The 25,421-nt window shown below is 52.8% G+C and overlaps 1 protein-coding gene across 1 annotated transcript; it reads right to left on the bottom strand.

Moving 5' to 3' along the window:
• Positions 1–716: 716 nt before the first annotated feature.
• LOC137149891 (gamma-secretase subunit Aph-1b-like) lies at positions 717–25,128 on the bottom strand. The gene is made up of 7 exons (XM_067543513.1): positions 24,622–25,128; positions 16,805–16,975; positions 6,878–6,951; positions 6,514–6,636; positions 5,724–5,851; positions 2,025–2,148; positions 717–1,668 (listed from the first exon to the last, which is right to left on the bottom strand). Exons 1-7 carry the CDS (start codon positions 24,732–24,734, stop codon positions 1,631–1,633), a joined length of 771 nt encoding a protein of 256 aa, XP_067399614.1. The 5' UTR covers positions 24,735–25,128; the 3' UTR covers positions 717–1,630.
• Between the last annotated feature and the right edge of the window lie 293 nt (positions 25,129–25,421).

Raw genomic sequence — 25,421 nt, forward strand, 5'->3', positions numbered from 1 at the left:
CTGACCCCTCCTTCACCTGGCGCCGCTGCAGCTGCCATGCCACCCCCAGCTCCTCCCCAGCCCACTTCACCGACCGACCGACGCCAGAGCCAAGTGCCCTGGTGCCGCTGACACATGGAGTCCCTGCAGCATTTCTGTAAAGAACAAGGACCAGCGAATATGAGACACCTGCCCCCCCCTCCCCACAGGACCCACCCACAGCCCCGACCTGTCACAAACCTCCCCTGCTAGGGACAGTAACAGCATGGTCTAGTGGGTACAGCACTGGGCCGGGCTCTCAGAACATCTGCATTCTGGGCCAGGCTCCACCAGTGGCCTGCTGGGTGACCTTGGGCAAGTCACATCTCCTGTGCCTCAGTTTCCCCAGCTATACAATGAAGATAATGACCATGCCCTCCTTTGTGAGGTGCTTTGCGACCTCCCCTCCCACTCACCCAGGAACACTCCCCACCCCCACATGGCAGCAGCACCCCGCACTCAGAACCCGTCCCCCCCATCCGCACACGACGTCTCACTGAGGCTGGCATTTCTCTTTATTGATATAAAAGCCCATTGCAAACTCAGCCATGTTCTTGTCTCCCCACCCTGAGGACCCTGCTCCCATTTCCCCCCACATCCCCAGGGCTGGTACCAGCTCAGGAACCTCACCCCCACCCCCAAACGAGAAACAGGAGGGCTCAATAATCCCCCAGCCTCCCAGCCTTTCTGCACCAGGCTCCTGGCCATGCCCCACCTCGAACCAGCAGCAGGCACCCTCTCCCATTTCTGCACCAGGCATGCAGCTATCACCCACCCTGTCACAGTACCACCTGCCCAGCACCTTCCTGAACCAGCAGCAGGGACCCAGCCAGTTCCACCAGCATCCTAGCAACAGCCCTTTGTCACCCCCATCCACCGCCTCCCGCCCCATGTCAGTGCTGGGCCTCCAGTCAGCCTCATCCTTTGCCCCCCACCTGTCCCGCATTTTCCATGCTAAAGTCAGCCATGCTCCACCTCCATCCTTCCCAGGCCAGCACCTGGCTCTCTGTCCCACACCAACCCCCAGCCAGCTGGTGCCAGGGCTGGGAATTCGGCCCCCTGGTATAGCCAGTCCTGGGACATGGTGGCTCCTTAGTGATTAGCGTCCGCAGCTCAGCACTTGGATGTATCCTGACAAAAAGTCACTGCCCAGTGCTGCTCACTAGCCCTCAGCCCAGCCCTCTCCCGGCAGGGCAGAGACTTTCTGGGGCTGAGAAGGACAGAGTCAAAACTCTCCCAGTATGGGGCAGAGCGCCACACACACACACACACACACACACACACACACTGCCAGGGGGCAGCGGCAGGAAGTTCTGGAGATGACCCCTCCTGCTTTAGGCCATGGGGGACATTAAACAATGTGTCTTTCAAGGGCATCCCCGGCATGGAGGGAGAGGGGTTGGTAGGAGAGGCCGAGCCAGCCCCCAGCTACCAGACAGACTGCTGGCTGCTCCCTGCCCGCAGGAGCCCCTGGACACCTGCCTCCAGCAGGGACTGATCCTGGGACCCCGTTCCAGAAGAGAAAAACATTATTGCAGAGACGGCAACTATACGTCCCAGCTGACAGCACCACAGCATGGCAGGGCAGGCAGGGAGAGCTCCTGGTGGACCCTCACGATCCTGGCTGGGGGCTTGTCTCGCTCTGCTGACCTACGGAGAAGCAAAGATGAAGTGGAGAGTTTGGACATGCAGCTGAAAGGCCTCCAGAGCAGGTCATTTCCTGCTCCATTCTCACAGAGAAGGGGCAGCCCCTGATGAATGGCCGCAGATTCAGGTCTTTCCCCACCAGCTAGTGCCAGGAAAGGGTTAACGGCACTGCTAAAGGGGCATAGGCCAGGGCATTCCCCAGATACATCTGGGGAATGGGCCCAAAGCAGGATGTCCTCCTCCTTCCTCCAGCCCATCCCCGAAGCCCCTCCTAACACTCCCCTTCCTACCCCCTCTCAGAGCCTGCAGGGCCTTGGCAGGTCTCCATCTCTGGACCTGGGGCCAGGGCAGACACTCACCCCGCAGGAACCGGAGCAGGTTCGCAGTGCAGCCTCCTGACAGGACATAGGCCCATGCAGCAGTGGCGAACATCAGCAGGTAGGAGGGGACGAGGCTGCCCACGTACAGGGGGTTCCAGAACGTCTGGGGGGAGAGCAGCAGACAGGAGTGAGAGGAGGGGCAGAGCTGCCTGGAGCCGGGGGAAGCCAGAATTGGCCTCTCCCAGAGCCTTAGAATCATAGACTCCTAGAAGATTGGGTCTGGAAGGGATCTCAGATCATCTCGTCCAACCTCCTGCTCAAAGCAGGACCCACCCCAGCTACATTTTGAAAGAGAAAGTAGTCAAGGACATCAAGGTTAACAGTAATTGGGATAAAATGCAACATGGCTTTACAAAAGCTAGATCGTGCCAGACCAACCTGATCTCCTTCTTTGAGAACAGAAGAGACTTTTTAGACACAGGGAATGCAGTGGATCTAATTTACCTAGATTTCAGTCAGGCATTAGATACAATTACACATGGGGAATTATTAGTGACATTGGGAAAGATGGGGATTAATATGAAAACTGAAAGGTGGATAAAGAACCGGTTAAAGAGGAGACTACAACGGGTCATACTGAAAGTGAACTGTCAGGCTGGATGGAGGTTATTAGTGGAGTTCCTCAGGGATCGGTCTTGGGTCTGATCTTATTTAACCTTTTTATTACTGACCATGGCACAAAAAAGTGGGAATGTGCTAATAAAGTTTGCGGATGACGCAAAGCTGGGAGGTATTGCCAATGCAGAGCAGCATCGGGATATCATACAGGAAGATCTGAATAACCTTGTAAACTGGAGTAACAGACATAGGAGGACATTAACAGTGTAAAACGCAAGGTCATGCATGTAGGGACTCAGGCTACGACTACACTGACGGCAGCAAAGTCGCCACCATCAGATCGATGTCTCTGGATCGACTGAGCCGTCAGTGCGGACCCGCTCAGTCGATCCAGAAATCGACGTACTAAGACCACCTTAGCAAGTGGCGTAGCATGTGGCGCAATGCAGTGAAGACGACGCACAGAAGAGAAGCAGAGAAGTCGACGGGAGTTACGCAAGTTTTTTGCGTAGCTTGCGTAACTCCCATTGACTGCCGCCGAATCTCGGAGGTAAGTGTAGACAGGGTATAATGAGAATTTCTGCTGTAAGTTGGGGAAGCATCAGTTGGAAGTGACAGAGGAGGAGAAGGACCCGGGTGTATTGGTTGATCACAGGATGATTATGAGCCGCCGATGTGATGTGGCCATGAAAAAAGCTAATGCGGTCCTAGGATGCATCAGGCGAGGTATTTCCAGTAGCGATAGGGAGGTGTTAGTACCGTTGTACAAGGCACTGGTCAGACCTCATCTGGAATACTGTGTGCGGTTCCGGTCCCCCATGTTTAAGAAAGATGAACTCAAACTGGAACAGGTGCAGAGAAGAGCTACTAGGATGATCCGAGGAATGGAAAACCTGCCTTTTGAGAGGAGACTCAAACAGCTTGGCTTGTTTAGCCTGACCAAAAGAAGGTTGAGGGGAGATATGATTGCTCTCTATAGATACATCAGAGGGATAAATACCAGGGAGGGAGAGGAGTTATTTAAATTCAGCGCCAATGTGGACACAAAAACTAACGGATATAAACTGGCCATCAGGAACTTTAGACTTTAAATTAGATGCAGGTTTCTAACCATCAGAGGAGTGAAGTTCTAGAATAGCTTTCCAAGGGGAGCAGTGGGGGGAACCTAGCTGGCTTCAAAACTGAGCTTGATAAATTTATGGAGGGGATGATACGATGGGACAATCGAGTTTGGCAACTGACTGATCTTTGACTGCTGGTCGTAGATATGCCAATGGCCTGTGATGGGATGTTAGATGCGGGGATGGGTTCTGAGTTACTACAGAGAATTCTTCCTTGGTGTCTGGCTGGTGAATCTTGCGCACATGCTCAGGGTTTAACTGATCACCGTATTGGGGGTTGGGAAGGAATTTTCCCCCAGGACAGATTGGCAAAGGCTCTGCGGGTTTTTCGCCTTCCTCTGTAGCACGGGGCACGGCTCACTTGCTGGTGGATTCTCTGTACCTTAAAGTCTTAAACCATGATTTGAGGACTTTAATAACTCAGTCAGAGGTCAGAGGTCTATTACAGGAATGGGTGGGTGAGGTTCTGTGGCCTGCGTTGTGCAGGAGGTCAGATGAGATGATCATATTGGTCCCTTCTGGCCTTAGAGTCTATGAGTCTACATCACCCCAGCCAGGGCGTTGTCAAGCTGCACCTTAAAAACCTCTAAGGATGGAGATTCCACCACCTCCCTAGGGAACCCATTCCAGTGCTTCACCACCCTCCTAGGAAAAACGTTTTTCCTAATATCCAAACTAGACCTCCCCCACTGCAACTTGAGACCGTTGCTCCTTGTTCTGTCATCTGCCACCACTGAGAACAGCCTAGCCCCATCCTCCCTGGAACCCCCTTTCATGTAGTTAAAGGCTGCTATCAAATCCCCCCTCATTTTTCTCTTTGCAGACTAAACAAGCCCAGTTCCCTCAGCCTCTCCTCTTAAGTCTTGTGCTCCAGCCCCCTAATCATTTTTGTTGCCCTCCGCTGGACTCTCTCCAATTTGTCCACATCCTTTCTGTAGTGGGGGGTCCAAAACTGGACACAGTACTCCAAATGCGGCCTCACCAGTGCAGAATAGAGGGGAATAATCACTTCCTGTGATCTGCTGGCAATGCTCCTACTAATGCAGCCCAATATGCCGTTAGCCTTCTTGGGAACCAGGGCACACTGCTGACTCATATCCAGCTTCTCGTTCACTCTAACCCTCAGGTCCTTTTCTGCAGAACTGCTGCCTAGCTCGTCAGTCCCCAGTCTGTAGCTGTGCATGGGATTCTTCCATCCTAAGTGCAGGACTCTGCACTTGTCCTTGTTGAACCTCATCAGATTTCTTTTGGCCCAATGCTCCAATGTGTCTAGGTCTCTCTGTATCCTATCCCTACCATCCAGGGTATCTACCACTCCCCACAGCTTAGTGTCATCTGCAAACTTGCTGAGGGTGCAATCTACCCCATCCTCCAGATCATTAATGAAGATGTTGAACAAAACCAGCCCCAGGACCGACTGCTGGGGCACTCTGCTTGATACCAGCTGCCAACTAGATATCAAGCCATTGATCACTACCCACTGAGCCCGATGATCTAGCCAGTTTTCTATCCATTTTATAGTCCATTCATCCAACCCAGACTTCTTTCGCTTGCTGATAAGAATACTGTGGGAGACGGTAACAAAAGCTTTGCTAAAGTCAAAGTATATCACATCCCACTCTTTCCCCACATCCACTGAGGTAATCATCTCGTCATAGCAGGCAATCAGGTTGGCCAGGCATGAGTTGCCCTTGGTGAATCCATGCTGACTGTTCCTGACCACCTTCTGGAGGCTGCCTCTGGCCCGTCACACTCATGCAGGGTCCCATAGGAGACTCCCTGAGGAAATGGATATGGGGGAAACCCAGTTTCTCCTGGGGGCTGGGACTGTGTCTCCCTCTTTGTGCATGACAGGGCCCAGATCCTGAGGGGACCGGCACACATCACAGATGATAATTCCTGCATCAACACCCCCTTACTGCCCCTCCTGGCTGCATTCGGGAAGCGGGTGACACTGGCGAGGGATCAGGCTGCCCAGGTTTGCCCTGCCCATACTCACCAACCCTGAAACGAGGAGGTGAGTGAGGATGACGGCTGCCATCTCCCACCAGCGCCGGGTCTCACAGCCATGGAAGAAGAGGATTCCCCAGAAGGTGTGAAGGAAAATCATCACCATGGTCATGAAGGCTGTGAGGAGCAGAACAGAGGCAGTCATGGCCAGGATGGCGAGGCTGTCCACCAACCCAGAGCCCTCGGGCACAGTCAGGGCCGTGGGGGTGGAGTGGGGCACCCATCAACCAGGGGTGAGGAGAACTGGCTTTATCTGAGGCGCAGTCTAGGGCACTGATGTGTGGAGCTGCGTGGGGGTGGCCAGCTGGGGAGCTGTGTTGGTGAGGGGACGGGCGGGGGTGTGAGCAGGATATCAGCATGGGTGACTGGCCGGAGGCGCCGTGGGCAGGCAGCTTGAGGGGCTGCGGGAGTGGGGTGCATTGAGGAGGTGCCGAGGTGGGGAGCAGTGTGGGTGAGAAGAGGGTCGGTGGTGGTGCTAGTGGCGATGTGGCAGGCGTGGGGGAGCAGACTGGGGTGAGGAGGGGATGGGTTGGGTGCAGTGCAGGGCGGGGGTTGCTACATCCGTTGTTTATCTGAGATCAGGAAGCAGAGCTGCAAATCTCTGCGGGGTGGGGTCGGGGCTGCAATGAGGCTGCAGGGGTGGTTGCTAGGCCTGGTGCGTCTGACTGAGGAAGCAGATTTGTGAGTCTCTGTGATGGGGGCCTGGGGCTGCAGTGAGCAGGGTGCAGCAGGGAGATGGTGGGCAGGAGGGTGCAGCAGGCTGTAGGCCTGTCGCTCACCGGAGGTCAGGAAATAGAGCTGCGAGTCTCCATGGATCCCCAGCGTGCCAGGCCCCAGCGCGTCTGCCAGGAGGTTGATCATGGAAAAGGCGCCACTCATGAGCCCGAAGCCCAGGCCAGCCACTGTGGGGCAGAGAAAACGTGTTGCTGAGCCAGGGATGTCAGAACGAGAGAGGCTCCTGACCTGTCTCCAACCCCAGATGCTCCCTTCCCCCCCAGCCCTGCACATGGACCCCTGCACACTTGTCTCCATTCTGAGGGATCCCTGGTGAGAAACCCCCATTTCCCAGGACCCCTTCCTCTTCTCTATGAGATGCTACCCCATGCCCCCACCCCTCACGATCTGCCCCACTGAGGAACGTACCATATGCCATCTGTTGGATGGAAATGGGGGAGCAGCCATCTTCACTGAGAGCCACCAGCCCTTCGATCGCCTTCCTAGGCAGAGAAAGGAGAGAAGCCCCGTCAGACCCACACAGAGGCCCAGTGTCCCAGTCCTGTATGGCTGCCCATGGGCCTTGATGGGGCTGCAGAGCAGCCACACGGGTGAGTGTGTGGAGCCCGGCGCTGGGAGCCAGGACTTCCAGTCGATGGGATTACTAGCTTGGCTGAGATGTAAAAGTGTGTACTTAGACTTCTGCAAGGTGTTTGATTTAGCACTGCATGATATTCTGAATAAAAAATCAGCTCTGTGCAATATCAATGAAGCAACTTTGATAGCAGCCTTTAACTACCTGAAGGGGGTTCCAGGGAGGATGGAGCTAGGCTGTTCTCGGTGGTGGCAGATGACAGAACAAGGAGCAACGGTCTCAAGTTGCAGTTGGATATTAGGAAAACGTTTTTCCCTAGGCGGGTGGTGAAGCACTGGAATGGGTTCCCTAGGGAGGTGGTGGAATCTCCATCTTTAGAGGTTTTGAAGGCCCGGCTTGACAAAGCCCTGGCTGGGATGATTTAGTTGGGGTTGGTCCTGCTTTGAGCAGGAGGCTGGACTAGATGAGGTCCCTTCCAACTCTATGATTCTGTAAGTTAAGTAGATTCAGAACTGGCTAACGGACAGATCTCACAACGTAGTTTTGACGCAGTGGGAATGTTTTTAGGAGTCCTGTGTGCCCAGTTTCCCCGACAGGCTGCATTGTTAGCAGGGGGGAACGGGGCTCTCTGCTCTCAGGGCAGCTGAAGAGTCTTAGGGCTTGTCCACACTCACGCTGATGCTGGCAAAGCTTCTGTTGCTCAGGGGTGTGAAAAAGCAATATAAGTGCTTATGTTATGCATGGCAAAACCTGTGTGGACAGCGCTAGGACATAGCGACAGCTGCTTCAGGTGGTGTTATGATGTCGGCGGGAGAGCTCTCTCCCGCCAGTATAATGTGGGCACACAAGGACTCTCACAACAGCACAGTGCCACTGTAAGTTTAAAGTGCAGACTAGCCCCTCCTGTCTGGGCTTCAGGCCCCCTCTCAGTGGACCATATGAGAAGACAATGGCAAATTCAATCACTTGAACATTGATACCTAGCAACCAAGGACCCAGAGGGGCTGAGTGACATTCCCCAGCTGGAGAAGAAAGGACTGGAGGTGCGAGGTGGGGGAGAAGAGGGCTGCGGGGAGGAGTTGGGTGTTGGACTCTCACCTGGAGTCTGACCAATGAGATCAAACAGAGTCAGACAGACTTTGAGCAGTGGGGTTCGTACTGCTTGGCCGGGCGCTGGGCTAAGCAGAATGGTCAATGCTTTAACCTTCAGTTCCCTCTGCTAACCTAAGGACTCCCTGTGCTGTGCTCCAGTTGACTAATACACTGGGTCTCAACCAGGGGTGCAGGTATCCCTGGGGGTACACTCAGGTCTCCCAGCAGGTAGATCAACTCACCTAGATATTTGCTTAGTTTTATAAACAGGCGACATAAAAAGCACTGGCGAAGTCAGTGCAAACTAAAATTTCCTACAGACAATGACTTGTTTGTACTGCTCCATAGACTATGGAAATGTAAGTACAACATTTATATTCCAGTTGATTCATTTTATAATTATATAGTAAAAATGAGAAAGCAATTTTTCAGTAATGGTGTGCTGTGACACGTTTGGTTTTTATGTCTGAATTTATAAGCACGTACTTTTTAAGTAAGGTGAAACTTGGGGTACGCAAGACAGATCAGCCCCCTGAAAGGGGGACAGTCATCTGGAAAAGTTGAGAGCCACTGGAGTAATAAACCAGACTGGTTTGACAATGTTGTGTGAGGAGCTCACAGTGGGAAGCAGGAGGGCTGCAGGCCCAGAGGTCCAATCTAAGGAGGCGGTGAAGCCATGTGGCTTACCCTGGAGGCCAAGCGAGACCCCCAGGGGGTCTGGCCCACTGAAGGGGTCCTCCAAGAGACCATTCCAAAGCTGGGGGTGTAGCACTGATTCCGTGGATCCATGACAGTTGTCAAGAGGGAATCACAATTGAATGGGGCATTTCAGGTCTGGTTTTAAGCCCGATGCTGTTCCATTTTTTACCAAAGAATCTGGAAGTAAATATAAATATCACTGCTTATAAAATGTGCTGATGACAAAGACTGGCAGAATGGTAAAGCGTGGTGGGGAGAGGGCAGTCCCATTGTGCAATCTGGATCACTTGATAACCTGGGCCCACTCACAAACAATGCATTTGCATACAGCCTTGCAGGAATGCAGGCTATATCTACGGAACAGGGGAGTGTATCCTGGAAAGCAGTGACTACAAATGATTAGAGGCAATAGGGGTTAAGCAACTGAACTTGAGCTCCCATGACGATGTTATGGCACAAAAGGCTAATGAGATCCCGAGATGTTCTAAGTTACGTTTTGATTACAAACCTAGAAGGATATAAAATTAACATGGCACACATTAAATGGATTAAAAACTGGCCAACTGAAAGATCTCAAAATGTAACTGTAGACAAGGAATTGTCTGAGTGGGACTGTTTCCAGTGGGGTCGCACGAGGATTAGTTCTTGATCCTGTGCTATTTAACCTCTTTATCTATGAACATAAAATTATCACTGATAAAGTTTGCAGATGACACAAAAAATTGGGGGAGTGGTAAATAACGAAGAGGGCAAATCACCGATTCAGAGCAATCTAGATCAATGGGTAAACTGGGCACAAGCAAACCACCCGCATTTTAATATGGCTACGTGTCAATGTATCTGGGAACAAAGAATGCAGGCCATATGTACACAGTGGAGGACTCTATACTGGGAAGCAGAGACCGGGAAAAAGATTTGAGGGTCGTGGTGGATAATCAGCTGAACATAAGCTCCCCGTGTGACACTGGCCTAAAGGGCTAATGCGATCCTGGGATGTATAAACAGGAATCTCAGGTAGGAGTAGCTAGATTATTGTACCTCTGTATTGGGCACTGGTGCAACCACTGCTGGAATCCTGTGTCCAGTTCTGGTCTCCTCAATTCAAGAAAAATGTTGAAAAATTGGGTTCAGAGCTGAGCCACGAGAAAGATTAAAGGGTTGGAAAACCTGCTTTACAGCGACAGACTCAAGGAGCTCGATCTATTTAGCTTAACAAAGAGAAGGTTAAGGGGTGACTCGATTCCAGTCTACAAGTTCTACATAGGGAAGAAATATTTAATAACGGACTCTTCTGTTTAGCAGAGAAAGGTCTAATATGAGCCAATGGCTGGAAGCATAAGCTAGACAAAGTCAGATTAGAAATAAGGCGCACATTTTTCACAAAGAGAGTAATTAACCATTGGAACAAATCACCAAGGGTCATGGTGGGTTCTCTATCTCTGACAATTTTTAAATCAAGATCGGATGTTTTTATCAAAGATCTGTTCTTCTAGGGAGCTTCCAGGGCCTGTGCTTTACATAAGGTCAGATAAATGACTAGATTCTAAGGCAAGAAGGGACCACTGTGATCATCTAGGTATAAACCGGTGACTGGTGAGCAGGAACAGGAGGGGATTTTTTCTCTTTATAGGGCCTTGGTGAGACCGGTTCTGGATACTGTGTCCAGTTCTGGTGTTCACATTTTTAAAAGGATGTTGAAAACCTGGAGAGGGTGCACAGAAGAGCCACAAAAATTATCCAAGAGCTGGAAAAATGCCTTACAGCAAGAGACAAAGAGCTCAATCCTTTCAGTTTATCAACAAGAGGACTGAGGGGCAACTAAGTTCCTTCACAGAGAGCAAATACTGGATGCGGAAGGCTCTTGAATCTCGTGGAGACAGGCAAGACAAGAACCAATGGCTGAAAGTAAATGGTTCAACACAGGAGTGACTGGGTGACATATTATGGCCTGTGCTCTGCAGAGGGCCAGACGAATGAGCCAATAGTCCCTTCTGGCCTCAGATGCTATGGATTCTGGGTTCTAGGCCTGGCTCTGACACTTCCTCACGGGGCCATGCAGCCTGAGCCCTGGCATGAAAGGGTATTTGACAGGGAACGGGTAGATGCTCTAGCTGCGTGTTTAGAGCTGGCCCTGGCCCCTCACTGCTATCTGGTTTAGGCGTATGAGCTTGACCACAATTAGCAAGATCCCCTGTCCTGTGCAGCATGTCATGCAGTGCACACTGGAATCATCAGCTCTGCTTTCCCGAGACCTGCTCCACCCCTGGCTTCCTCTCCCAATCCCTACCCTCCTCACTGCTTCCCAGACCTCCCACCACCTTGGCTGCCTCTCCCACTCAGTCCTGACCAACCCACAGTCCCTGTGCTATATAGTTTGCAATTAAGCAGTGCTTATTTTATGGTGCCCCCTCCTCATTCCAGCCTGCCACCGCAAGCTCCGGGGTGGCTGGAGGAATGGCGTTGTTCAGGAAAGTGGGAGAGACTGAGACTGGAATGGACCAGCACTCGACACCTGGGCTCTATTCCCAACGCTATGACATAAGCGGGGCCATACCAGATCAGTCCAATGGTCTGTCTAGCCCAGTGGCCTATCTGACAGTGGCCTGTCCCAGACCTTCAGAGGGAATGAACAGAACAGGGCAATTCTGGAGTGATCCAGTCCCCATTTGCTGGCAGTCAGAGGTTTAGTGTCACTGAGCATGGGGTTGCATCCCTGAGCATCTTGGCTAATAGTCACTTATGGATCTATCCTCCATGAACTTAGCTAATTCTTTTTGGAACCCAGTTATACTTTTTGCCTTCCCCTGGCAATGAGTTCCACAGGTTGTGCGTTGTGGGAAGAAGTACTTGCTTGTGTTTGTTTTAAAGCGGTTGTCTATTAATTTCATTAGGTGACCTTTGGTTCTTGTGCTATGTGAAGGGGTAAATAACACTTCCTTCTTCACTTTCTCCATACCAGTCAAGATTTTATTAACCTCTGTCATAACCCCCTTAGTCGTCTCTTTTCTAAGATGAACCGTCCCAGTCTTTTTAATCTCTCCTCAAACAGAAGCTGTTCCATACCCTGGATCATCTGTTACCCTTCTCTGAAGCTTTTCTAGTTCCACTAGATCCTTTCTGAGATGGTGCAACCAAACCTTCATGCAGTACTCAAGGTGTGGGATTTGTATAGGGGGATTAGATTTACTGTCTTATTTTCTATCCCTTTCCTAATGGCTCCTACCATTCTTTGGGTCTTTGGGGCCTCTGCAGTGCATGGAGACGTAGATTGCAGAGAACTATCCATTCGGGTTTCAAACTCTCTTTTGGGAGTGGGCACAGCTAGTTTAGACCGCAGCCCTGTAGAGGTGTCGTTGGTATATATGTATATTCGTGTTAAGCAGGTCACTTCCTTTCCCTGTGCCTCCCTGGGTCTGTTTGGACTGGCAGCTCTTTGGGGCAGGGACCGTCTCTCCTGACGGGTAAAAATAAGAAGGATTGTGGCCGAAGAGGCACCCTTTGTCCAGCAAGTGGCATCAATCCTCAGTGCTCTCTGACCCTCTGCAAGTGGATGGGACAGTGGTGATTCTCAGACTTTACCCAAATCCGGGCTGTGGGGCTGAGGGCTACACCTGATTTTCTTTTCTATGAAGATGTGTCAGAAAACAGCAGCCCCTGCTGCATAGGATCAGGGTGGGGGAAGGCGTTTCTTTAAAACAGGGATCTTGTGCCTCTTGCAAATCCCTGTCCATTTGCGTAAAGCCTCCCCTGCATTCTCCTGTCAGGACAGTGTCTGGTGAGGATGAGGTCAGCCAAGCCACATGAGAAGTTGTTTGTGAGGCCCATGGCAGAAGGCTCCAGAAGGGTTTTGAGACACACGAATGCAGGGACTTCCTGTGCAGATGATACAGGAGGCAGGATGCTCTTCAGGCTAGAGCAGAGGTTTTCAACTGGGGGCATGCGTACCCCTAGGGATATTTCAGAGTATCAGGGCAACAGCCTCGGGCCCCACACTTTGGGGGGCCCCGCTCCAGCGCTGGTGGGAGGCTGCAGCCTACCAGACTGCATGCCAGACTGGGGGGAGGGGGAGGTGGGCAGTAGCATACTGAGGGGGCCAGGCCCCCAGGTGCCAGCTTGTGGGGGAGGGAAAGGGGGGCGGGGAGGGGGAGTTGGGCCAACCCTTCAAGAAGCGCAGCTGGGAGCCTCCTGCGCCCCCCCATCCCCACGGTGCGTTGTGAAAGGCAGGCCCAGTGCCGCCCCCCCGCCCAGGTCCAGGGGGGTGAGTCTGCCCCATCTGAGCCAGTGCTGGGCTGTGGGGCTGAAGCCCACAGGAGAAGGTAAGCAGCATGTTCCCCCCTTCCGGTACAGACCCTCTTCTCCCCGGAGCAGCTGGAGGGCAGCCCCATCTTGTGGAGCCAGGGACCCTTCCCACCCTGATCGGGAAGAGGGTCTGAAGCCTGGGGAGCCTCAAATGCAGGCTTGGCCCCCGGGTGCCAGAGACCCAGGGTATGCCATGGGAGCTGGGGGGGAAAACCACGCAGAGATACTTGAGGTAATTTCTAAAAAAGGCTGAAAACCCCTGGGCTAAAGCACAGGAACGGGAGTCAGATCTGGGCTCTGTCAGTGGCTGTGCTCAGACACACGCTTCCTGCCTCAGTCCCCCACTCCTAACACAGGGTAGTTAATAGTGCCCTGCTTCCGGGGCTGTGCAGCGGAGTCCAGTAGCGTTTGTGACAGGGATCTGCCGTACTAGGGTCAGGGAAAAGAACGACCAGAAGAGCTGCAGGGCTGACCTGCCGCAGGGAACCAACTCTGCAGAGCCCAGGAAGCAGCGCCAGCTCCCAAGGGGTGGCTGCCATGGGCTCCATGCAGGAATCACTGGGCAAGGTTCTCTAGCCTGTGGTGTGCAGGTCAGACTGGACGATCCTCATGGCCCATTCTGACCTTACCAACCTGGGGCTGAGTCAGGCTTATAAACAATGGGAGGGACGCAATTCCCAGCCGAGTGACTCTGCGCTTCCGGCCACAACCACGACAGCCTTGTGCAGACAAACATTCAGGCTCAAATCGTTTGCAGTCAGAACCCCACCTCCGCCGAGCAACCACGGCACTTTTGTAATACCCAGTCCCCCCTGCTGTCTGCCGTGGGGAATGCAGACCTGAAACCGGAGGACCAAGTCCTGATGCACCCACAGATCTGGGTCTCAAACCAGTTGGAGGGACTGCCCCTGCCCACCCTCACTCCAGAAAATCTGAAGTGACTCTCTATAAAAAGTTTCTCTTGGGCTGAGCCCAGCAGAAGTGCGAGAAGCAAGTGTAGTTGTGAACCACCACGGCCATATTATCGCCCCCTCCACATTGGGAATCATAGGAGCATCCCGGACCCAAGACCTGAATCCAAAGAAGACAGAGAAACTGCAGATGCTGATGAGATCTGATCCCAAACTTTTAAGTAACTACCTCATTACCATTTGGGCTCCTTCTGCGCAAAGAGCAAAAGGTGGGCATAATGCTGCCTCAGACATTGCCTGTCACCTCTACGAGCTCAGACAAGCACCTGCTTTAAGGCAGAGCCCTGAAATAACCTTCAAGCCGTTCCATCTGAAGTGAAAGAAAACCCCTCCCTAGGCCAAGGCCAGATCCCTTATGGAATCTGGAGAGCACATCCATCAACTAGCTTTCTCCCGACGCCCACGCCCGCCCCCACGCGTTTAAGTAAAGATCTGGGCCCAGATTCTGAGCTGAGCTTGGGAGGGGCGGGTGGAGAGAGGAAGCCCTCTCAGTCCCCAGCTCTGCAACTGGCCAGGGATCACACCGGTCCCTGGCGTAAGTTCAAGCTGCCTAGGCCTGCTCCAATTTACCCCTGCTGCCAGGATCATAGAATCATAGAATCATAGAATCACAGGTCATTCTGGCAGCCAGGAACAGGTGAAGCGCTGTGGTGCTGCAGCCACATCCCTACATGGAGGCTGGCATACAGCTGCTCCACTAGTGCTGTCACCCAGGAATTCTCCTTCTCAGGCAGAGGGAGTGCCACGGGAGCCAGTTAAACCAGAATTAGGGGGTGCAAAAACCAGGCCCCAAGCGTGCGTCTTTAAACAAAAGAATCCTGGTAAGCTAAGTACATAGGGCACCATTAACTGCTCATGCTCCAGTCCCGGGGGTTAAACTTAGAGCGAGGGAAGCATCTCCACGGGGAGTCACGCCAAAGACTCGAACAAGGCAACTGCTCCTTTGAATAAGCATTCACGTGTAACGGCCGCTTTCTTTTGCAAGACTGCTGCGAGAACGTAAAGAATCCCTTCAGGAGAAGTCCCCGCCCAAGCTGGGATAAGGAAAAGCAAGGCTCCCCACCCCCCAGCACAGGAGGACATCACGGTCAGCCCCACACTCTGAGCTGTTAATACAGATCACCCTGTTTACAAAGCCGCACAGACAGAGGCACTGGTACCTCACCGCAATGTAATAATCCACCCATATTGCCATCAAGACCTGCCCAGTTCTGCCCCTCCCTGCTTATTCTCTCACCCCTTATTGCATCACACACATCCTGCTTCCTCCTTGTGGAGTCCTGCCAGCCCCCACCTGCACTCAGCATCCCTAGGCCCAATGCTGAAGATGGAAGTCTGCCTGCCCCAGGTAGGCCAGGGGCAAGCCCACTGTTGCCAGTGCTTGGGGTGTAGTTCAGCCAGTGCATCCGTGATCCCATATTACCATCCACAAATGGTCCACAACGGACAGACTCTCCCACCAGTCCACTCCGGGCTGCCTACCTCACTCCATGCCATTCACCCTCCCAATACAGGGCCCAGAGATCCCATGCTGAGGCAGAAGCGGAGCCCAGCTCCTCTGTCTGTCCTGAACGCACCAGGACAGTCGTCAAACTGGCCTGTCTACCAGGGGCTTTTACAAGAGCTCAGTTCCCAAGTAGGCACCTAGACAACGGTCAGTTTTCAGGCACATACCAGCACCCAGCACGCGGAGCTCTTTGAAACTCTGACCCTAGGGCTCTCACCATGTCACCGGCTGGAGAAGTGGTGATACTTCGATCATCATGCGGCTACAGAATGAGGACTGCACCTCACTTCTGTCACAGGGGAGGCCTCTTCGTTTTCAGATGAAAGCTAGTGGATGCAGGGGAGTGCTGGGGTGGGAGCTGGGTCAGAGCTGGGAGCAGGAGGCAATGGAAACATTGCCAGACTCTGGGACACGCTGAGTTTTTCCACTCTGCTAATTTCTTGGTTTTTGTCCTTCGTAGGAAGGGCAACACTTGTAAGAAGGTTGCATTAAAAGAACAGATCTATTCTCAGCCTCAACTCCAGCTTCTCAACAAGAAGATCAAGAGGTGGCTTGATTACAGTGTGCAAGTACCTGAATAGGAATAAAATTCCATGTACTGAAGGGCTCCTTAGTCTAGCAGAGACAGGCGGAACAAGAGCCAACAGCTTGATGCTGAAGCTGGAAACAGGCACAAATTTAGAACAGTGCAGCTGATGAACCCTGGGAACAAACTCCCATGGGCAGTGGGGGATTCTCCGTCTCTGGGTGTCTTTCAAGCCTGGCTGCCTTTCTGGAGGCTGATTTAGCCAAAACACAAGTTACTGGGCTCAGCACAGGGGGATGGGGTGGAACTCAGTGGGCTGTGCTAGCCGGGAGGTCAGGCTACATTATTTATTGGTCCCTCCTGGCCTTAAACTCGAGGACTTTATTACAGTTACGATGTGTGTTGCAGCAGCACCTGGATGCCCCCAAGCAGGGGATCAGGGCTTCTTTGCGCTGAGCCCACCACACACCTATAACGATCACACAAAGACAGTTCCTGTGGCAGAGAGCTCACAACATAATCACATACCACGAGACATCAGACAGATCAAACAGGTGGGGCGCAGGGTGAGTGTCAAAGTCCTGGCTTGTGCAATAAGCAGTGCAGTTACAGCTCAGAGCGAGTCTAGAAGGGCAGGTGGCGTGAGGCACCCCACCCCACTCCTTACCTGAGCAGTTTGTAGTAGAGAAACCTAAAGGCCTCCTGTAGGAGGACGGAGAACATGACCCCAAATATCAGGAGTCCCTTCTGCAGCGGCTCATCTCCTGGGTCACTGGCTTTAACCGCAATGAACCAGACTAGCGATGACAGGAGCAGGGAGACCAGCCAGAAAAAGGCCCTGAAAGAAAGAGAGGAGCATGAGAAGCGTGCAGCACCCTGTACTGCCTGCCCGCCCCAGACAGGCCCCCGCTATCTGCACTTCAGTGTGGTGCAGGTTCAGAGGTGTGAATGCCTGTGGGCAGGCGTCTCAGCGGGCATAGATCTGCAGAGCTCCACTGTTTCCACACCTGCGGAGGGTGGGGCAGTAGGTGCCTGGCCCGGGGCCTGACCCATTACCCTGCTCACACAGGCACTCTCAGCCAGGGCTGCGAGGAGCATCACAAACGGGCGATGGAGCTGGAGGCGAGAGCAGCAGCAAACGTGCAAGGGCCCAAACAGGCGTCTGGTGAGGAGATGCCCACTGGGTGCCTGGGGGGAAAGGTAATGTATTCCCTGCCCCCCCATGCACGGAGGGACTCTGGAGGGGGCCGGTGGCCTTTCTCCCAGAGGTGTTGCCAATAGGCAGCTTCAAGGGAGACAGATTCCTCCTCTGCCCCTGAAGCCACACTGCCGTCTGGGTGAGACCGGCGCTGGATCTGCCTGCAGCACGTCGGGGCTTGGCCAGCCACTATTCTGTGCTTCCCTCTCGGTGCCTGTGACGCTACCAAACCAGCTATTTTATGTCAGACAAGCTGGCCTGGTCCTCGGGACCGTTGGTCTCTCCCTCAGGCCCTGGCAGCAGCTGACCTCTGCCCTCCGAGGGACTGGCCGGAGCACTAGGCTGAGCTCCCCGCCCCAAACAGTGCCCCGAGGCTGGCAGGGCCGTGGGGCACAGGAGCAGGACCACCTGACAGGCGCGAGGCCCAGTCACGGGGGGATCTGGCGGACATCCTTTTCGAGAGCGAGACTGATCATGTGCTAAGCCCCGCCGGGCAGAGGCCTGGCGCTGCCCCGCCACTGTGCACAGCACCCCACTGAGTGCAGCAGGATGCAGTGTCCAGAGCAAGGGGGCCCAGAAACATGGGAAGTGGCTGCTCACACAATTCCAGACCCTGTAGTGCGGGACAGACCCCCACATCCAGGTCCATCCCCCTCTCATCAGACCCCGTTAGCAGCCAGCTCCAGAAAGAGGCCCTTGTGTTCCTCTGCCAGGGAGGAGGCTGGGGCAGCGCGTGCCCGGCCTGAGGCACACAGCACTCAGAGTGGAAACAGACCAAGCCTGGAACACCCCGTGGCAAGCCAGAGACACTCAGCCGCCCCCAGCCCCAGGTCACACGGTCTCAGCACTCCGAGTGCAGCAAGGGGAGCCGAGGTCCCAGAAGGGCTGGGGGCTGCAGCCCGCCCACCCCACAAGCATCAGGCCAGTTTGAGAAGGGATGGATTAGGTCCCAGCAACCACTGCCTCAGGGCAGGACAGGGCAGGGCAGGGGGTCTCACTTTGTCGAACATGCCCAACAGCAGGCCCCCAAAACCTCCCTTCCACAGCTGCATCCCCCATCCTACCCGTGCTGCACAGACAGATTCTCATCTTCCCAGCCCGAAATGGCACTGGCCTCTTTCGCTGCCACCCTTCCCATGGCAGCCCGTACTCTGCCGTCTCTCACTGAATGCTGCTCTGTCCGCCCACCGGGGCAGGGCCCTGCAGTTATTTCTCCTCTCACCGCAGTTACCTTTTTCAAGATGAATCTTAATTTGTTTCCTGCCCATGTCTTCTCTGCCTGATGCTACAAAGAGGGTGACCTCAGACTGACAGCATTTCAGATGTCATTTACAGCAGTGCAAAACAGCACAAGGTGCAAGGGAATAGCGAACTGCCCCATGATGGAGCAGTCTGCATCTCCACCCCTGTTCAGTGGAACTGGTAGTGGGCCTCAGCCCCTGAAAACTGCAGAGGTTCTCAGGTCCTGTCCCCTGGGCTGCCCCATCCTCTCTGACCCAGGCTGCTCCAGATCCTTCTCTCGAGGTACAGGGGATTGCTGCTGGTCTGACCCATAGAAAATATGCCCAGACCTGAAAGCTCCTTCTCTAAAGGTCCTCCTTTATCTAACTGGCCTCCATGATATCGGCATCTGCACATCTCCCACTTCAATGTATAAAACTTAAACAATATATAACCAATGGAAGAAGGAAGAAGTGGCTAATAGTGAATTTAAACCAGAAGTTAGGCATTGTAGAAACCTGAAACTGGACACAAGGAGAAGTCTATGGCCCGTAGAGTTAAGGACAATAAGTAAGTGTTTTTAAAATTTATTTTGAAGAAAACAAATCCTGGCCATGGAATGGTCCATTACTAGATGGAAATGGTAGAATCATCCATAACAATAAAGGAAGGGTGTTCAAAAATATTTGTGTCTTGTAAGTGGGGAAAAAATCAAGACAGATATTGTAGTCTCATCATAGAACAACGTTAACACTCTTTCCATTCCATTAGTTTCACAGGAGAATGTTACACAGCAGCTGCTGAACCGTGAGCTATTTGAAAACATCAGGTCCAGATAACTTGAATCCAAGAGTTTTAAAAGGGCTGGCTGAGGAGCTGGTTGGACAGCTAACGCAGATATTCAGCGAGTCCTGGAACACTGGAGAAGGCACAGAAGACTGGAAGACAGCTAAGGGCTAGTCTACACTTAACACGTACGGCAGCACAGCTGTGTGAGAGCACTGGTGTAGCTGTGTTATGTCGACAGGTGAGAACTCTCCCACCCGACCTATTATAGCCACTTAAACCAGTGGCGGAAGCTATGTTGGCGGGACGGAGCGCTGTCCACACAAGTTCCTATGCTGGCAAAACGTGTCAATCAGGTGTGGGAAGGAGGAGGAACCGGGGAATTACAGACTCATCAGCTTCACCTCAGCCCTGGAAAAGTCATGGAGCAGGTCCTCAAGGTATCCATTTTGCAGCACTTGGAGGAGAGGAAGGTGATCAGGAGCAGTCAGCATAGATTCACCAAGGACAAATCATGCCTAACCAACCTGATTGCCTTTGACTGGCTCGGTGGATGTGGGGAAAGCGGTGGACATTATATACTTTGACTTTAGCAAAACTTCTGATATGGTCTCCCACAGTATTCTTAACAGCAAGTTAAAAGAAGTATGGACGGGATGGACTATAAGATGAACAGAAAGCTGGCTAGATCATCAGGCTCAGTGGGTAGTGATCAACGGCTCAATGTCTAGTCAGAGACCAGTAACAAGTGGAGTACACCAGGGGTCAGTGTTGGGACTGGTTTTGTTCAACATCTTCATTAATGATCAGGAGAATGGGGTGGATTGCACCCTCAGCAAGTTTGCAGATGACTACGCTGGGGACAGTGGTAGATACATTGGACGGTAGGGATAGGATAGAGTAATCTAGACAAATTGGAGGATTGGGCCAAAAGAAATCTGATGAGGTTCAACAAGGACAAGTGCAGTGTCCTGCACTGAGGACGGAAGAATCCCATGCACAGCTACAGACTGGGGACCGACGAGCTAGGCAGCAGTTCTGCAGAAAAGCACCTGGGGGTAACAGTGGATAAGAAGCTGGAGATGAGTCAGCAGTGTGCCCTGGTTGTCAAGATGTCTAACGGCATATTGGGTTGCATTAGTAGGAGCACTGCCAGCAGATCACCGGAGGTGATTATTCCCCTCTACTCGGCATTGGTGAGGCTGCATTTGGAGTATTTGTCCAGTTTTGAGCCCCCCCACTTCAGAAAGGATGTGGGCAAATTGGAGAGAGTCCAGCGGAGAGCAATAAAAATGATTAGGGGGCTGGAGCACAAGACTTATGAGGTGAGGCTAAGGGAACTGGGCTTGTTCAGTCTACAGAAGAGAAGGGTGAGGAGGGATTTGATAGCAGCCTTCAACTACCTGAAAGGGGGTTCCAGGGAGGATGGGGCTAGGCTGTTCTCGGTGGTGGCAGATGACAGAACAAGGAGCAATGGTCTCAAGTTGCAGTGGGGCAGGTCTAGGTTGGACATTAGGAAAAAGTTTTTCACTAGGAGGGTGGTGAAGCACTGGAATGGGTTACCTAGGGAGGTGGTGGAATCTGCATCTTTAGAGGTTTTTAAGGACCACCTTGACATAGCCCTGGCTGGGATGACTTAGTTGTGATTGGTCCTGCTTTGAGCAGGGGGTTGGACTAGATGACCTCCTGGGGTCCCTTCCAACCCTCATCTTCTATGATAATGAAGCAGCTGAGACCGGTCTCAATTAATAAAGAATGAAAGAAGGGTACAGTAATGTAATCAGTGCTAATCACATGAGATCATGGAAATTAGGTCCTGTCAAATTAGCTTGATGAGACAAGGAAGGTGAGGTAATATCTTTTATTGGACCAACTTCTGCTGGTGAAAGAGAAAAGCTGTCTCCACACTCTTTAGTACCTCTCCCACAGCTGAAGAAGGGCTCTGTACCAGCTCAAACGCTTGTCTCTCACCAGCAGAAACTGGTCCAATAGAAGATATCACCACACCCACTTTGTCTCTAATAGCCTGGGACTGACACGGCTACACCACCACTGCAAACTCACTTGATCTCACAATTCATATTAAGAAGGGGAAGGAATGCAAGCCCTACTAGGGAAGAAGATCTAGGTAAGTATTCAAGTCAGCAGAGCCTGATGAAATTCATTCTAGTTCTACTTAAGGAGCTAGCTGAAGCAATCTCACAATCCTGAGAACTCCTGGCAGATGGGTGGGATTGCAGAGGACTGGAGAAGGGCAAACATAGTACCTATCTTTAAAAAGAGGAACAGAGAGGACCCGGGGAATTATAAACCAGTCAGCCTAACTTCAATACCTGGAAAAATACTGGAACAAGTTCTTAAACAATCCATTTATAAGCACTTAAAGGATAACAGAGTTATAAGAAACAGCCAGCATGGATTTACCAAGAACAAATCATGGCAAACCAATCTCATTTCCTTCTTTGACAGGGTTAGTAGCCTCCTGGACATGGGGAAAGCAGCAGACATGAGATACTACAATAAAGGCAGGGCTTTTGACACAGTCCCACCTGACAGTCTCACAGGTAAATGAGGGAAACGTGGTCTAGACCGTGGATACTCAGACTGAGGCTCACGAGCTGCAAGTGGCTCTTCAATGTGTCTCTTGTGGCTCTTTGCCACACAGGATAGTAAAACACTGCGTGATTTAATTATTAACTTTTAGGCTTTTACTATGTTACTAACCAACTGTAGCTGATAAAATAATAACACTTGGTCAGTCATTTTGCTGTGAGAAAAAAAATATATATAATAGTAAATGAAACAATGAATTCACAGTACTGTCACTTTTAGGGGGAATGTTGATTGCTGATTTGGCTCCTGAATCACTGAGGTCTGAGTATCACTGGTCTAGATGAAATTACAATAAGGTGGATGAACAACTAGTTGAAAGACCACATTGAAAGAGTAGTTAATGGGTCACTGTCAAACCAGGAGGGAGTATCTAGTGGGGGGTCCTGCAGGGGTCAGTCCTGGGTCCAGTACTACTCAACGTTTTCATTAATGACTTGAATAATGGAGAGAAAAGTATGCTTATAAAATTTGCAGTTGACACCATGCTGGGAGGGTTGCAAATACTTTGGAGGACAGGATAAGAATTCAAAATGACCGTGACAAATTGGAGAATTGGTCTGAATTCAACAATAGGAAATTCAATAAAAACAAATGTAAAGTACTTCATTTAGGAAGGAAAAAATATCAAACGAACAAACATAAAATGGGGAATAAATGGCTAGGTGGTAGTACAGCTGAAAAAGATCTGGGGGTTAGAGTGGATCATAAATTGAATGTGAATCAATGCATGATGCAATTGAGAAAAAGGCTGATATTATTCTGGGGAGTATTAACTGACAATGTGTATGTAAAACACAGGACGCAATTGTCCTGTTCTGCACTGGTGAGGCCTCATCTGGAGAACTGTGTCCAATCCTGGACACCAGCCTTTAAGGAAAGATGTGGACAAATTGGAGAGAGTCCAGAGGACAGCAACAAAAGTGATAAAAGGTTTAGAAAACCTGTCCTGTGAGGAAAGGTTAAAAAACACAGCCATGTTTAGTCTTGAGAAAAGAAGATTAGAGGAGAGGACCTGATAACATTCTTCAATATGTTAAGGGCAGTTATAAACAGGACCATGATCAATTGTTCTCCGTTGTCCACGGAAGATGGGACAAGAAGTAATGGGCATAATCTGCAGCAAGAGAGTTTTAGGTTAGGTATTAGGGGAAAAAAAGTCTAACTATCAGGGTAGCTAAGCTCTAGAACAGGCTTCCAACAGAGATCCCTGCCACTGAAGGTTTTAAGAACAGGTTGAACATGATCTAGGTTTACTGGGTCCTGCCTCAGAGCAGGGGGGCTGCACTGGACTTCCAAAGATCCCTACTGTCCTACATTTCTATGATTCCATAATTCTATTATCTTTTTTTGAGGAGACTAAAAGTTTGAGAAAGGTAATAGTGTTTATGTAATAAATGTCATCTTCTGTAAGCATCTTGGTACCACACATTTTGATTAATGATTGATTAGAATGATACAAAGTTAACATGGCACACATTAAATCGATTAAAAGCTGGCTAACAGGTCTCAAAATGTAACTATAAACGGGGAATCAAACAACATGTGTCTTTCAGTTGGGGTCCTACAGGAATCCGTTCTTGGCCCTATGCTATGTAACATGCTTATGAATGACTTGGAAGAAAACATAAAATCATCACTGATAAAGTTTGCAGATGACACAAAAAGTGGGGGAGTGGTAGATAAGGAAGAGGACAAGTCACTGATTCAGAGCCATTTGGATCGCTTGGTGAACTGAGCACAAGCAAACAATATGTGTTTGATACGGCCAAATGTAAAGTTAGACATCTAGGAACAACCAATGCAACCAGGCCACACTTACACCAGGGGTGACTCAAAAAGATTTGGGGGTTGTGATGGATAGTCAGCCAAACACGAGCTCTCATACGTCAGCTGTGTTGTGCACAGCACCAGGCTGTCTGTATAAACAGGGGAATCTGGAGTATGAGACCAGAGATTATTTTACCTTTGTATTTGGCAGTGGTGCAACTACTGCTGGAATAGCGGGTCCAGTTCTGCTGTCCATAATGGGTGAGAAATTGGAGAAGGCTCAGAGAGGAGCCCCAAGATGAGGCAGGGTTAGAAAACCTGCCTCCTCCCCGTGCTCAGCTCCGAGCAGAGAGCAGCTGCCGGTGCCGGCGATCACAGCCCGAACTCCGACTGGGGGAACAAGCATTCCGCAGCGCGCTCCCGGCCGAGGGGAAGGTCTCACGGCCCCCGGCTGGAAGCTGCAGCTACACGGACTCAGACGGGAGACAAGGGAGGTCTCGCCGTGACAGTCACTGACCGGGACCTGCTATAAGCTTACCGGCTGCGGACCAGCTGCGCTCCAGGCGGCGCAGTTCTGGGGCAGACCCGGCCTGGGCCCGGGGACGGTCACTGAGGTAGGCCCGGCCCGGCCCGGCCCGGCCCGCCGCACGGCTGGGTGAGCACCCCGGCCCGGCACCCCGGCCTTTCCCCGCACCCCGCAGGCCGGGCCCGGCGCGGCGGGACTGTTCCCCCAGCAAGGCCCGGGCCGGGCCGGGCCGGGCCGAGCGGATGAAGAGACTCGCCCCAGGGTCCCTCAGCAGCGTGGAGCCGAGCAGGACCCGCCGCCGGCCCCCAGCTAGCGGCCCCCGCAGCCCCCCGCGGTCCCCGGTCGGGCCGGGCCGGGCCGGGCGCGCACTCACCCGGCGATGAGGATGATGATGCGCAGCGGGTCCCGCACCACGGTGAAGAGGAAGAGCCCCAGGGCCGGCCCGAAGGCGATGCAGGTGCAGCCGAAGAAGACGGCCAGGGTCATGGCGGCGGCGGGGGGGAGCGGGGCGGGCTCGGCTCGGCTCGGCTCAGCGCCTCACGCCGGGCCCGGCTCGCTCCCGCGCTCGCTAAAGGGGGGAGGGTCCGTCCGTCCGTCCGTCCGTCGGGCTGCCCGTCCCTCGGCCCCGCCTCAGCGCTCAGCTCGGACCCGCCCCGCCGGTCCCGGCCCCGGCTCCGGCCCTTCCGGGAGCCCCCGGTGACATCACATCCCGGAAACGGGGCCGGTTAAAAGGGCAACGCCGGGGCTGGTGCCGGGCCCAGGGGAACGAACGAGCGAAATAACTTCCGGCCTGTCCGCCCCGCCCGCGCGGATGTCGGGGTGTCACCGCCTCGGGCCTGGCCCCTGCGCAGGAGCCTGCGGGACCCGGCGCCTTCCTGCGCGGAGCGGCCCGAGCCGGGCGCGCGGAGCTGGGGGCCCGGGGGATCCGGCTGGCGGTGGGCGCGGCGGACAGGTCCGGCCGGGAGCGCCCCGCCCCGCCCCGTCCCCGCCCGCCCCGCGCGGGGGGCCCGGACAGCTCGCTGCTGCCCCGACGGGCGGCGGGGCCCGGCTGTTCGCAGGTGCGGAACCCGGTGCCAGGGAGCCGGAGTGGGAGCAGCCGGGCCATGCGGAGCCCGGCCCGGAGCCACGCCACCCCCCAGCCCTGCCGCCCTCCCGCAGGGATGCAGCGGTGCT

The sequence above is a fragment of the Emydura macquarii genome, unplaced genomic scaffold (genome assembly GCF_026122565.2).
Source record: "Emydura macquarii macquarii isolate MOO-44397 ecotype Brisbane River unplaced genomic scaffold, CSIRO-AGI_Emac_v2 contig_915, whole genome shotgun sequence".
Lineage (NCBI taxonomy): Eukaryota > Metazoa > Chordata > Testudines > Chelidae > Emydura > Emydura macquarii.